This window comes from Thamnophis sirtalis, unplaced genomic scaffold (genome assembly GCF_051295495.1).
Source record: "Thamnophis sirtalis isolate CommonGarterSnake01/CBP01778 unplaced genomic scaffold, rThaSir2_p1.2 scaffold_3, whole genome shotgun sequence".
NCBI classification, from domain to species: Eukaryota; Metazoa; Chordata; class Lepidosauria; order Squamata; family Natricidae; genus Thamnophis; species Thamnophis sirtalis.
Genome location: NW_028261383.1, coordinates 368,822 through 382,556, shown reverse-complemented (window position 1 = coordinate 382,556; position 13,735 = coordinate 368,822). Strand labels below are relative to the sequence as shown.

The following is a 13,735-nucleotide window of genomic DNA, read 5'->3' as shown; positions in this document are numbered from 1 at the left end:
CACAGTTTATGTCAGATGACAACCATAGCAGGAAAGTTAAAAACTACCTTACTGAGAAGAGCTGGAGATCAGACAAGGCCGGGTAGACAATATTAAGTTAAATACCCTTGAGAATTAGGCAGCTTTCTAAGCTGCTAGTCCTCTGCAAAAAGACTGCAGATGAACACCCTGGTTTTGCATGGCAAAGAAACCCACAATCCTTAAACTGCAAAGAGGACCACAGACAATATCGGCTCACAACAGCTCATTTCGTGATGTTCAAAGATACAATGGCCCTCTAAAAAGGGACTGATGGCTGTTTGCCCACCTCTACGACTATTGCAGATCCTCATGGACACATAATCAAAATTCAGACGCCTGGCAAATGACTCTTATTTATGATAGTCACAACGTCCCAGGATCACACGATCCCCTTTTTGGTGACTTTCTGACAAAGTCAGTTAAGCCCCGCCTTACTAACTTAACGACCGCAATGATGGACTCAACAACTGTAGGCAAGAAAATCATAAAATGAGACACAGCTCACTTAACAAATGCTTTCCTTAACAGCAGCAAGCTTGGGGTCATAAGTTGAGGACTATCAATACCTCAAAATTTGGGACAACTTCTTGAAGTGTCCAAGAAAAAGGGATCAGGGGTTTGTCTGAAAACAAAGCAAAAGTCTAAAAAAAATGGGGCAGCCAGTATCCTCCCCTAAGGGGGAGAAAGCCCTCTCAAAGGGGTTTGGCTATTCAGGTGGACCTGTACTCACCTGAACTGAATCAGAATAGAGCTGGAAGGGACCTTGGAGGTCTTCTAGTCTGGCTCCCTGCTCAAGCAGGAGATCCTATCCCATTTCAAACAAATGACTGTCTGGTCTCTTCTTAAAAACCTCCATTGATGAAGACTCTACACCTCCTCCAGGCAAGCTGTTCCACTAAATTGTTCTGTTAGAAAATTTCTCCTCACTTCTAAGTTGCTTCTCTCCTTGATTAGTTTCCACCCATTGTTTCCTGCCCTGCCCTCAGGTGCTCTGGAGAATAGTTTGACTCCCTCTTCTTTGTGGAAGCCTCTCAAATACTGGAATACACTATATTGCCAAAAATATTCGCTCACCTGCCTTTACTCGCATATGAACTTACTGTAAGTGACATCCCATTCCTAATCCATAGGGTTCAATATGACATCGGTCCACCCTTTGCAGCTATAACACCTTCCACTCTTCTGGGAAGGCTGTCCACAAGGTTCAGGAGTGTGTTTATGGGCATTTTTGACTAATCCTCCAGAAGCGTATTTGTGAGGTCATACACTGATGTTGGATGGGTTTACGTGGCCTATCACTTCGTGGCTGAGTTACTATTGTTCCCAAACACTTCCATGTTCTTATAATACAGCTGACAGTTGACTGTGAAATATTTAGGAGCGAGGAAATTTCACGACTGGATTTGTTGCACAGGTGGCATCCTATCACAGTTCCACGTTGGAATTCACTGAGCTCCCAAGAGCGACCCATTCTTTCACAAATGTTTGTAAAAACAGTCTGCATGCCTAGGTACTTGATTTTATACCCCTCTGGCCATGGAAGTGATTGGGACACCTGATTCTGATTGTTTGGATGGATGAGTGAATACTTTTGGCAATATAGTGTACTTCTATCCTTCTTTTCTCTAGACTAGCCAAACTCAAATCCTCCAACCGTTTTTTGTATGCTTTAGCCTCCAGACCTTTAACCACCTTAGTTGCTCTTCTTTGTTCGTCATTGACAAAGAAGTCAAGGGCTTACAAAATCCGTTTACAAGTCTTCCCACAATCATCTTTTAAGTTAATCAAGTTAAATCAGGCATGTTAACCAATATTTAACCAATTTCGTTGTGGACATGATGTACAAAGACAATAAAGGCTATATACTATACTAGGTCTATGGAGATTCTCAAACCTCCAGGTCTTGATGGTTCCCCCCCCCCGAAAGTCCAGTTGCCTCTTGAAAAAAAAGCATGAACCAGACATGCACCACCCAACACCCCCCCCCCGACCCAGAGCCCAGCCGGTTGACACCCAACGCAAAAACCCAAAGCTGGCACAGCAAGTCGTCTGAACCCATCTTCCCCCTCCCAGAAGTGGATGGCTGTGGCTGATGGCCTTGGTTAGACCTACTTACCTCTAAGATTGGGATGGGTGGGAAGCGGGCTGCCTGCCCTCCCTTCCCTTAGGAGCCGCAGCCCCAAGGCACCCGCTCTTTTGCACCGGCGGCTCCGCTTCCCCACCCTCCGCTCGCAGCCGCCGTCTCGGCTCCTCTGCGCACCGACGGCGAACTGCACATCCCGGAGTGTCAAGAGGAGAAATGCGCCGCCCCCCCCCCACGCCCACAAATTCCCACGCCTCTCTAGACCTCCGCGGCTCGTTGGTTTTAACCGCGGCTGCTCCGTGGCTTGGGAGGTCCCTCCCGTCTCCCTTCTCGCATTTCCGGCCCCGAGGAGGGAGGGAGGGGCGGAGGAGGAAGAAGAAAGGGCTCCTCACGTGATCCCGTGGCGTCACGTGATCGCCCCCGTGAAGACGCGAGGGTGGGTGGGGGGATAGAGCAATCTGGCGCAGGGAATGAACTTCTTCAACCCTCCTTCCAATAGTCCCCGACTTCTGACTCTAATTGAGCCAAAAAGTTCTGTTGAATTGGTGGACCTGGCTCCGGTTTATGACCTTTCTTGCCGAGGTTGTTAAGCAACTCACTCCAGTTGCTTAGTTCAGTGTTTCTCAACCTTGGCAACTTGAAGATGTCCGGACTTCAACTCCCAGAATTCCCCAGCCAGCATTCGCTGGCTGGGGAATTCTGGGAGTTGAAGTCCGGACATCTTCAAGTTGCTAAGGTTGAGAAACACTGGCTTAGTTAGTAACGTGGTTGTTAGGTCTATTCTGATTGAAAAATAAAAACAGATCTTTTTTTAAAAATATAATAACCAGTGGTTAGCCTTCCACAACTCGTGTCTGCAACGTGTTAACGGGATGAACTCGGTGAATTAGGGGAAGGTCGCGAAAGGACGGGAAATATTTGCGCTTCCTTTTCGCGGCCAAAGCCCGTTCCCGCCAAAGGGTTAAAATAGGAGCAGCGCGCCGGCTTCCTAGAGCGGCTCGGCGTGTGCGTCAGCCCGGCGCCAGCGAGCGTGCGTGCGTGAGGAACGTCGAAGGCCCCCACCTTTCCCAGCCCTCGCCTCCAAGCTCCGCCCCTCCCCCCCCAACTCTCTGGATTTTGAATTTCTCAACTCGGGAGGTTCGGCTGTGAGTTTCGGAGGCTGCTTTGTCCGGCGGGGGGAGGGGGAAGGGGAGGGGGTCAGGAGAGGGGATAATCGGGGGGGGGGGACGACACCCGGGGGTAGGGGGAAGAAGGAGGAGGAGGAGAGGCAGTGTGGTCTAGTGGTTAAAGGCACCGGGCTATAGAAAGCGAGGCGGCGAGGTCTAGTGCCGCCTTGGGCGTGAAAGCCGGCTGGGTGACTTTGGGCTGGTTGCCTCTTTCTCGCTCCCCTCCACGGCAGAATCAGGAGACGAGCCGGTCGGGCGGTGATCTGTTGATCACGACCAACAGATCGATCCTGGGATGATCCCCTTCCCCCCCAAATAAAGGGGGATCTCCTTTTTGGGTGGGTGGGTGGGGGACGGCTCTAGGAAGAATCACAAAAGGGAGTGAGGAGGGGTCCAACAGGCTGGTTGTGGGTGGGATGGGGTGGTATTGTACCGGTAGTCCTCAACTTACGGCCACAATTGAGCCCAACGTTTCTGCAGCTAAGCGAGACATTTGCTCCCTGGGTTTTGCCCCGTTTCCTGACCTTCTTTTGGCCAGGCCTTTTAAGAAGGGAATCATGGCAAGTGGTTCAGTTAGTGACACAGTTGTAAAGTGAATCCGACTTCCCCCACTGACTTGTTTGTCAGAAGGACCCCCGATCGTTAAGTGAATCGCTAGAGTCGTTAAGTTAGTAGCAATGGTTGTTAAGTGAATCCAGCTTCCCCGTTGACTTTGTTGAGTTGCAAAAGGGGATCGCAGGACAGTGCAGCTGTCATAAATATGAGCCAGTGGCCAAGTGGCTGGATTTTGATCATGGGACCGTGGGAATGCTGCAACGGTTGTATGTGTGAAAAATTTGTCCTAAGTCACTTTTTTCAGTGCCGCTGTAACTCTGAGGGTCCCTAAATGAACTGTTGTAAATCAAGGACTGCCTGTATTAACCTAGCACAGGAGGAACAAAGAGAAAGACCATCATTCTGTAATTCTATTTCATTCCTAGGACTTATCTGTGGAAATATGTGGCAGTGTGAAAGCCGGACTCACTTAACAACCAGGTTACTAATTTAACCACTGCTGGGATTTACTTAAATGTGGCAAGAAAAATAGTAAAATAGGGCAAAACTCACTTAACAAAATTCTCAGCAACATAAATTCTGGGCTCATTTGTAGTCATAAGTTGAGGACTACCTATATTTGTCTCATCTCAGAAATCATAAACTGTGGCTAAAAACTGATAAAGCAAGCATTTAAGCCCTTCCTTCCTCCTTCCTTCCTTCCTCCCTCCTCCCTCCCTCCCTCCTTCCTTCCTTCCTTCCTTCCTTCTGTTGAGGATAGAAAATTTCACAGCTATTATTGTGTGAAGTAGGTTGGTCTGAGACAGAGACTGTATTGCATCACCTAAGAAACCATAAACTATCGCTTACAAACCATGAGAAAACAGGCATTTAAATCCTTTCCTCCCTCCCTCAATCCCCAACACAGTCCATGATGGGCACATAATCCCACCAGCCCACCAGGATGAGGATTAACCTTGAACCTAAGTCTCTATGCTCTTCGTTAACGTCTTCCCTTCCTACATTTTTGCCCACAACTTCCGTTATCGTTTCCTTTCTTCCCACCAGAGAAAGGAGAAAACCATAAAATACTGATAACAGCAGTGAGAAGTCTTTGATCTCCCAGGTGGTGGTGTTTCAACTGCCAACAGCTGCAATTAACTGTCTGGCTGGCATCTAGACTCTTCAAAGAATGGATGCTGTGGGCACCCAGCTCCCACATAGCATTTTTCTCAAATGCAGAAACATTTTAAGATGCTTCACCCTTCCAATTCTCAGAATTCCCCAGCCAGCTAAGGCCACGGATCTTAAACGTTGCTGAGGTCGAGAAACACTGAGTTAGACTTTGCAATAAGCTTGTTTTTGCTCAATCGTGGTTTATCAAATGAACTGCCATCAGCTGGGTTCATCCAATGCTCTCGGGCAAAACTGAAGGAATTGCATTTGATTTCACACAGCGTGTAACCCAGTTAACATGCATTTTTTTTAAATGGGAGAACTTCTTTTATCTAAAAGCAGGCTCAAACTTTTAATAGGTTTATTGAAGGATTGATCTGGTCCAATTACACTTGGCCCATAAAGAATCCCATTCTTTTCTATTCTAAATCCCAGTTTTCATCCATTATAATTATGGATGTGCAGTACTTGACTTATGACCAAAATAGGAGGTGGAAAAATTTGCCACACCCGATTTTACCAGCTATTTTACTGTGGTCATTAAGCAAATGGCCGTGGTTGTTAAGTGAGACGTCACATGAGACTTTCTCCGCTGGCTTCCCCACTGACTTTGCTTGTCGGAAACCTGCTGGTCACAAACGGCAATCATGTTGGTACTGTGATGATTATCGATATGTCAGGTGCCTAAATTTTCACACCCCGAGACTACGGGGACACTGATGGCTGTAAGGGCGAGGACTGTTTGTAAGTTTTTAAAACACAGATGTAATTTTGAATAGTTACTAAATAAATCATCATCAACTGAGGGCTGCCGGCGCATCACATCTGAATATAATATCTGGGCATATGGACCGAAATTATAATTTAATCAACATTATAAATTCGCTTCACACAAGGCAATCCCCTTTGCAGATTGGCTTGGGCTTCAAAGCCATCATCTATATATCAGGGGCCTCCAACCTGGGCAACTTTAAATATTGTGGGCTTCAATTCCCAGAATTCCCCAGCGAGTTCTTTTAATTTCAGGCCTTTTCCCAGCTGATCGTTCGATTATGTACCATCAAGTCAATGTCAACTCTTAGCAACTCCATATATTTTCTTCTTCTCTTTTTCTTGGAGAGCCATTTGTCTGAAATAATATATGGTCTATTTCTGCCGGCTGCCGGCAATTTGAGCCTCACCGGCTAAAGGTTGATTCAGCTGAAGTCGGTAAAATGAGGACCCAGATCGTTTTGAGGGCAATAGGCTAACTCTGTAAACCGCTTTAGAATGGGGCTGTAAAGAGCTAAGAAGCGGCACATAAGTCTTGAGTGCTACCGCTATCCTCTGGGACACCACAACCGTCATAAATGTAAATCAGTTGTCAAGCATTTGAATGTAAATCATGTGACACGTTGCCGCAACAGTCGTAAGGGTGAAAAATGACCATTGATCGCTTTTTTCCAGTGCCGTTGTAACTTTAAAACAATCACAAACTGAACTGTTGTAACTCCTGGACTGCCTGTACACATTAACATTTCAATTTGATTAGTAGAACCAAATAAAGTAGAAATGTTAAAAAGATCCAAAAGAGGCCAGGGTAGCTGGGGAATTCTGGGAGTTGAAGTCCACAAGTCTTAAAGTTCCCAAGTTTGGACACCCTTGGTCTAGGCCATCTAACCATTGGAAGCGCAGTATTGTTTACATCAAAACAATCAGATACAGGTAGTGCTCAACTTATGACCACAATTAAGCCCAAAATTTCTTAAGTTGCTAAGTGAAACCTTTGTGAAGTGAAATGTACCCCCATTTTATGACATTTCTTGTCACAGTAGTTAAGCGAATTACTGCAGTCATTAAGTTAGTAACACAGTTGCTAAGTGAATCTAGCTCTCCCCCCCCCCCCCCGTTGACTTTGCTCGTCAGAAGGTTGCAAAAGGGGATCATGTAACTCGAGGACATGCGACCCTCATAAATTATTGCCAAATCTCCGAAGTTTGATCATGTGTCCATGGGGATACTCCTATGGTGTTAAGCATGAAAAACAGTGATCCGTCCCTTTTCAGTGTCATCGTAACTTTGAGCGATCCCTAAATGAACTGTTGTAAGTCGAGGACTACCGGTACTGGACCGGCATAGCCGGTCACAATGCAATCTGCAGTTTGGCTGAGACCCCCACAGTCACACTGAGGGGAGGATGCTATGCCCCATTTTGGTAAGCGATAGCAATTGTCGCTGATGGCCCATTGATGAATGTCAACTGAATTTTATTTTATTTTATTTTATTTGATCCCAGGGATACCCCAAGGATGAAAACCGAAAAGGAAGCTGCAGGCAGCCCCACTGCTGAATCTGAGGGGAGCCTCCAGCTGGTTGTGACCGGGATTGTGGGGGAGGATTTGCCTGTAGCGATGCCATCCCAGATTAAAATGGAACCGGAAGAAGGGCAGGTGACAACGTGGGAAGACCGATGGCAGAATTTCCTTAAAGAAGCAGAGTCCTCTTGCTCCATGTGGGGAAACACCCCACCCAAGGGTGACTCGGAAAGCCACGGGAGAAGGATCGTCACCATCCCGCCCGGCTTCCAGCAGGACGAACAAACCATTTCCGAGGAGGCCCACCGCCAGCACTTCAGGAGGTTCTGCTACCAGCCATCCGAAGGTCCCCGCATGGCTTGCAAGCGGCTGAAGAAGTTCTGCTGGGGGTGGCTGCAGCCAGAAAGACGTACCAAAGACCAGATCCTGGAGCTGGTGATCCTGGAGCAGTTCCTGGAGATCCTGCCGATGGAGATCCAGAGAAGAATTCGGGGATACGGAGCGGAGACATGTTCCGTGGCGGTTGCTCTGGCGGAGGAGTTCTTGCTGAGGCAGCAAGAGGCAGAGGAGGCAGAAGAGCAGGTGAGAAGGCAGGTCGTTCTTGACGTACAATAGTCCGTTTAGTGACCGTTCGGAGTGACAACGGCATTGGAAAAGTGACCTATGCCCGTTTTTCACACTTACACGCATGGTAGCATTCCCACGGTCATGTGATTTACATTGGGATGCTTGGGAACTGATTCAAGGACCTTCCTAGCCAGGGCTGCCACCTGCCCTTCAAATAGGAGTTTTGAGTCCAGGAATACCCCCCTCCCCAGACTATGCACCATTCTTTATGACCCATCCAAGGTCATATACCCACCCACCCACCCCCGATGACACCTAAGTTTCTAACGCTAGAGGTGTTTTTAATCTAATTGTTCATGTTTAATATTCCATAAGGCAAAAATGGCTGTGAAAGTTGGACCATAAGAAAGGCTGAGCGCCTAAGAATTGAGGCCTTTGAACTGTGGTGTTGGAAAAGACTTTTGAGACTTCCGTGGACTGCAAGGTGATCAAACCGATCAGTCCTAGAGGAGATCAACCCTGACTGCTCTTTAGAAGGAAATCAGATCCTGAAGATGAGACTCAAATACTTTGGCCACCTAACGAGAAGGAAGGACTCACTGGGGAAGAGCCTAATGCTGGGAACGATTGAGGGCAAAAGAAGAATTGGATGACAGAGAATGAGGTGGCTGGATGGAGTCACCAAAGCAGTAGATGTGAGTTTAAATGGACTCCAGAGGATGGTAGAGGACAGGAAGGCCTGGAGGAACATTGTCCATGGGGTCGCAATGGGTCGGACAATCGCAATTAACAATGACAAGGCAAGAAGAAACAAGAATTGAAGAAAAACACCTTTGAACAACACAAATCAACAATAGTTTTCAAATAGCACTAAATTTATCAGAAGAGAAATTATTATTGTTACTTACTAATCAACCTATATAGCATCTGTAGTGAAATCTGATAAAATTAGTCTCTATTTGAATTTTAGCAGTGACTTTGCCTGTAAGAGCTTATCTCAGCATGCCAATTATCTGAGAATAGATGGTCTGAAAAGTTCCACTTTTGAGCAATTCTTCATTTTGTAACCATGGGTAAAAAAAATACAGTGAACTCCTTTTTGTTTAGTTTCAACCTATCTCCATCCAAAAGGTGTAATAATCCCAACTCTCAACATTCTAATCTTCTGTCATTGTTTTGTTTGTTGTTGTTGTTCTTTTAGGTCTCAAGTCCAGCTGATGAACAGGCTGGAGATTTCTGTGATTCTGGAGAGCCTTCGATGGGGACCCCAGAGAGACCTCCCTATAAAGAGATGAAACTGGAGGGAAATGAAGACGCTTCCTTATTAGGTCAGAATCTTCTGTTTCTTCAGCTCTGGGTGTTAAGAAAACCAAATACTTCATAGAATCCTTTTTAGTGTGGTGATTGAACATGCATTCTGTTTAAATTGTGCTTGATTCTTGGCTTCCAATTCCTGGATATATATATATATATATATTTTGCAATTGTCAAACCAATACATGTTAACTTATCTAGTTAACTATGGGCAAGAGGGTTAACAATTTCCATTTTCCTCTTTTTAATTTTTTTTTTTTAAAAATCTTTCTAGGTGGCACAGATCATGGCAGAGGATGCCACCTAGGGGCATGACTCACATTTTGGGTTTGCCCTGTGTGTATTCTGCATATGTGTTTTATTTATGCTACTAACTGATAACCCAGCGTTATCCGTATATTTATTTATAGGGGGGAAAGTGTCCGGACCAAACGTAATTTCTAATGTTAGATTTTCCCCCTTATCTCACAAGGAGCCCCCTTGTGGAGTACTGTGAAGCCGTTACCATGGCAATTCCACTGTGCTGTACAGTAGAAGCCTTTTTAAAGCACAACAGGCTGTATTGTAACAGAACAACACACACACACACCCGTGTGTTACCCCACAGTATTTGTTTCCAGAGAGTAAGTCATCTGTATACCAAGTTTGGTTGAAATTGCTTGAGGTGATCCAGAGTTATGCTGTAAACACACACACCCCCAGCCCCCTCATACGTAATTTTGTGTGTGTGTGTGTGTGTGTCAGTGTTTCTCAGCCTTTGCAAGATTAAGACATGTGGACTTCAACTCCCAGAATTCCCCAGCCAGCGTGGGAAATTGAAATGCACACAGCTTAAAGTTGCGAAGTTTGAGAAACACTGGGGTAATTGTTCAGTGTATGCTCAACTCTGCATAATCCAATTTATGGTTACAACATTTTAGAAATCATAATTCAGGAAGTCCTCAACTTACGGTCATAATGGAGCCCCAAATTTCTGTTGTTAAGTGAGACATTTGTTAAGTGAGTTTTTTTGTCCCACAGTTGTTAAGCGAACCACTGCAGTTGATAAGTGAGTAATCTGGTTGTTAAGTTTCCCCATTGACTATGCTTGTCAGAAGGTCGCAAAAGGGGATCACATGTCCTTGGGACACAGCAACTGTCATAAAGATGAACCAGCTGCCAAGCACCTGAATTTTAATCACAAGATTAAGGGGTTGCTGCAAAGGTCGTAACTGAAAAACGGTCGTAGGTCGCATTTTTCAAGTGCTGTTGCAACTTTGAACGGTCATTAAGTGAACTGTTGTAAGTCAAGGACTACTAGTAATATTGACATACCGTATTTTTCAGAGTATAAGACGCACCGGAGTATAAGACGCACCAAGGTTTTGAAGAGGCAAATTTTTTAAAAAAAGGTTTTGCACTCTGCAGACCTCCCAAAAACGTCCCGTTTTTCGCAAAAATGGGCCCGTTTTTTACCCCCAAAAAGGCATGAATAGGCTTTAGGGGGCGTGCAGAGTGCTCCTGGGGGCTGGGGGGGGGGGCAAAAAAGAGCAAAACAAGGTCCACTTTTCACAAAAACGGGCCTGTTTTTCGTAAATAAAAGGGTATGGATAGCCTTTAGGAAGCTTATAGAGGGCCCCTGGGGGCTGGAGGGGGGTAAAATTGAGCAAAAAATGGGCCATTTTGTGCTCATTTCTGCCCTCCCCAGCCCCCAGGAGCTTTCTAAAAGCTTCCTAAAGGCTCTGCACGGCCATCTTGGTGAAGTGGGCGGGGTTTCAGGAGGCAAAAAAATGCTTTATTCAGTGTATAAGACACACCCAGATTTTCAGCCTCTTTTTTGAGGGAAAAAGGTGCGTCTTATACTCCGAAAGATACGGTAAACCCTTTTTTAATCTTTAAAGGCTTAAGTTAGCTAAATCATGAGAACGTTCATAATCTGTATAAATGCTACTGTCGCCAAACAATATGGTGTGTTACTTGCGTTTTACAATAATTAGAGTATTATAACGTTGTACATCTCCCCCCCCCCCCTTCTAGAAAGCGACCAAGAGATGTATCAACCTATCGAAGAAGATCAGACAGACGCTTTCGACAGATCGGAGATAGAAGATGTTGTCATTGACTACCCCGAAGAAAACGAAACGCAGAACTCAAAAGAGAGCGAGCTGGACGGGGTCAACCTCTGGAGGTTCACTGTCCCGCCAAGACAGCACAAAGATGGGCCACGGCACACCTGCGTCCTTTGTGGGAGAGCGTTCACCCGAAAATCAAGCCTGAATAGACATCTCATTATTCATACTGGAGAGAAGCCCTACAAATGTGCTCACTGTGGGAAAAGCTTCAACCGGAAGACCAACCTGCTCTCCCACGAGATGGTTCACGCCAGAGACAAGTCGTATCAGTGTTCGGACTGTGGGAAAAACTTCAAACCGAAGTGGGGTGTCAACGCCTACCAGATCGACCACACCGGGGAGAAGGTTTACAAGTGCATTTCTTGTAAGAAGAGCTTCCGGCAGAGAATGGAACTGGGGAGGTTGTTGAACGGGCAGAAGAAGGAGTCCACCGCGGGACAGTTGAAAGGGGAGTGGAAAGATGGAGTCTTTGGCCCTCTAGAAGAGCGCGAGAAAGAGCCGGAAGGTGAGATCGCCGAAGAAAAAAACGTAGCCGTGATCAGCCCGTACGACGACCTCGATAAAATGAACAGCTCGCCGATGCTGTATAAGGGAAGGCAGGGGAGCCCCTGCCCGATTTGCGGGAAGGTCTTTGCCACGCAATCGAGTGTGAACCGACACAAAAGGATCCACACGGGAGAGAAGCCGTATCAGTGCTCCGACTGCGGCAGGAGCTTCAACCAGAAGACGACCCTTCTAACCCACATTGTGATCCACACCGAGCAGAAGCCGTATCAGTGCTCGGAGTGCGGGAAGCACTTCCGGCATTCCTCGGGCCTGTTGGTGCACCAGAGGATGCACACGGGAGAGAAACCCTACAAGTGCGCCATCTGCCGGAAGAACTTCACCCAGCGGGCACACGTGGTCAAGCACTTTGTGAGAAAGCATGCGCGAGAGAAGCCGTCGGCTTACCTTTCTCAGTCCCCCCAGTAGTGGCGGCAGCTGTAACAGGATGCCACTCTTTCGCTTTGAGTTTGGAAATTGGTTTCTTCTCAGGAGAAACCTCCCCTCTTTGGGGTCTTCACAACTTTGTCTCCTTGTAAGTTCACAGCACTGAGCACTTAAAACCACCAGGCATGCACGACCCGCAGCCTCAAGGTCACAAGGGGTGGGTTGCCTTTTTGCAGAAGAAACGCTCAAATTAAGATCTGAAATAGACTTGACTGTGCTTTAAAACAGCTCCTCCTCAAACTCGGTTTGTGGTGTGTGTGTGTGTGTGTATGTGTGTGTGGAAACAGCACTGTCTGTTTGGGCCATCAAATACTCTGAAGACAAAGATGAGACTGTCAGCTGCCTCGGCAAAATTGCTGTGCCCCGTGACGTGAAGATTCCCAAAGGCAGTGAAACCGCAATGTGGGTCGTCTTCGCTTACTGACTGCTTCATTCAGTGACCAGCCGAAGTTACATTGGTGCTGAAAAGCTAACTTTACAACTGATATCTGCCCTCAACGGCCTTTCAGTATGCTTTCTCCTGTGCCTGTCCTGTTGTTTTTCCACTTGCTTGCAGATTGGAGAGATTGGAGTAAGCAAGTGGATTGCAAGAGAGTAAGCGGACACACAATGGGGGAATACACATTAAAAGCAATGTAGTGGCAATAGCAGCCAGTGTATTCTCCATTACAGACCTGCTTGCTCTCTTGTAATCCCTTCCTCTTCAAACTCTCCACTGTGTAAGCCAGGATGGGGAGAAAACAGGTCAGGCGTAGGAGAGCTTGCCTACAGAAAACCCTCTTTTCTTCCCCCCTTTACAGAATGGAGAGAGAAAGGGATTACAAGAGAGTAAGCAGAGCACACAATGGGGACTACACTGGGCTGTTTACGTAGCCAGAACCAAGACATTGGTTTCAATGTGTATTCCCTATTGTGTGCTTGCTTACTTACTCCCTTGCAATCCCTTTCTCTCCCGTGATTGTAAATATACATGTTCATTCCCCTTTTTTTGCTTATTATCCCAGAGGACTGGGAAAATAGAGAAAAGGGAAACCCAGTGACGGTCACGTGATTTCCCACTTAGTGGCCGCTTCACTTAACAACAGCTGCTGGTCCCAATTGTGGGTGTTCCAGAATACGGTAGCCATTTCAAAAGAATTTGGCAAGTTTTTGAACGAATGGGAATGACTGCAATGTATAACTGGTTGTAGGTAACCCTGGCGTTCTTTTGCACTGTAGCTCTTTCAAACGAAATGCTCGGTTTTTATGTTACTTCTAGGCATCCCGGAGTGTATGTGTGGAGAGGAGAATGATGAAAGCACCTGTGACATTGTGAACATAAGCTCCACCCCTTTTGTTTATGTGCCCGGACGTCCGCCCATAAGAAAGGGACGGAGCTTGCTCTGCAATGCCTCGACGCCACTTTCGCCCTGTCGATCTGGCTTCACATCTTAACACTTTTTAATACTTTTTAAACATTGGAATTCCCGCGAGGATTCC

At 46.4% G+C, this 13,735-nt stretch overlaps 1 protein-coding gene across 1 annotated transcript; it reads left to right on the top strand.

Annotated features, from left to right (window-relative positions):
* The first annotated feature begins 3,185 nt into the window (after positions 1-3,185).
* On the top strand, positions 3,186-12,826 carry LOC106538711 (uncharacterized). The gene is made up of 4 exons (XM_087711190.1): positions 3,186-3,249; positions 7,256-7,856; positions 9,043-9,169; positions 11,172-12,826. The coding sequence occupies exons 2-4, from the start codon at positions 7,269-7,271 to the stop codon at positions 12,236-12,238; spliced, it is 1,782 nt and encodes a 593-aa protein (XP_087567316.1). The 5' UTR covers positions 3,186-3,249; positions 7,256-7,268; the 3' UTR covers positions 12,239-12,826.
* The last annotated feature ends 909 nt before the right edge of the window (positions 12,827-13,735 follow it).

What these genes read in the sequence shown, in the direction of transcription:
- LOC106538711 (XM_087711190.1), top strand. Translation starts at nt 7,269, where the DNA reads ATGAAAACCGAAAAGGAAGCTGCAGGCAGCCCCACTGCTGAATCTGAG. An exon ending in CAGAGGAGGCAGAAGAGCAG is followed by an intron (nt 7,857 to 9,042) that starts GTGAGAAGGCAG and finishes TTGTTCTTTTAG; the next exon opens with GTCTCAAGTCCAGCTGATGA. An exon ending in TGAAGACGCTTCCTTATTAG is followed by an intron (nt 9,170 to 11,171) that starts GTCAGAATCTTC and finishes CCCCCCTTCTAG; the next exon opens with AAAGCGACCAAGAGATGTAT.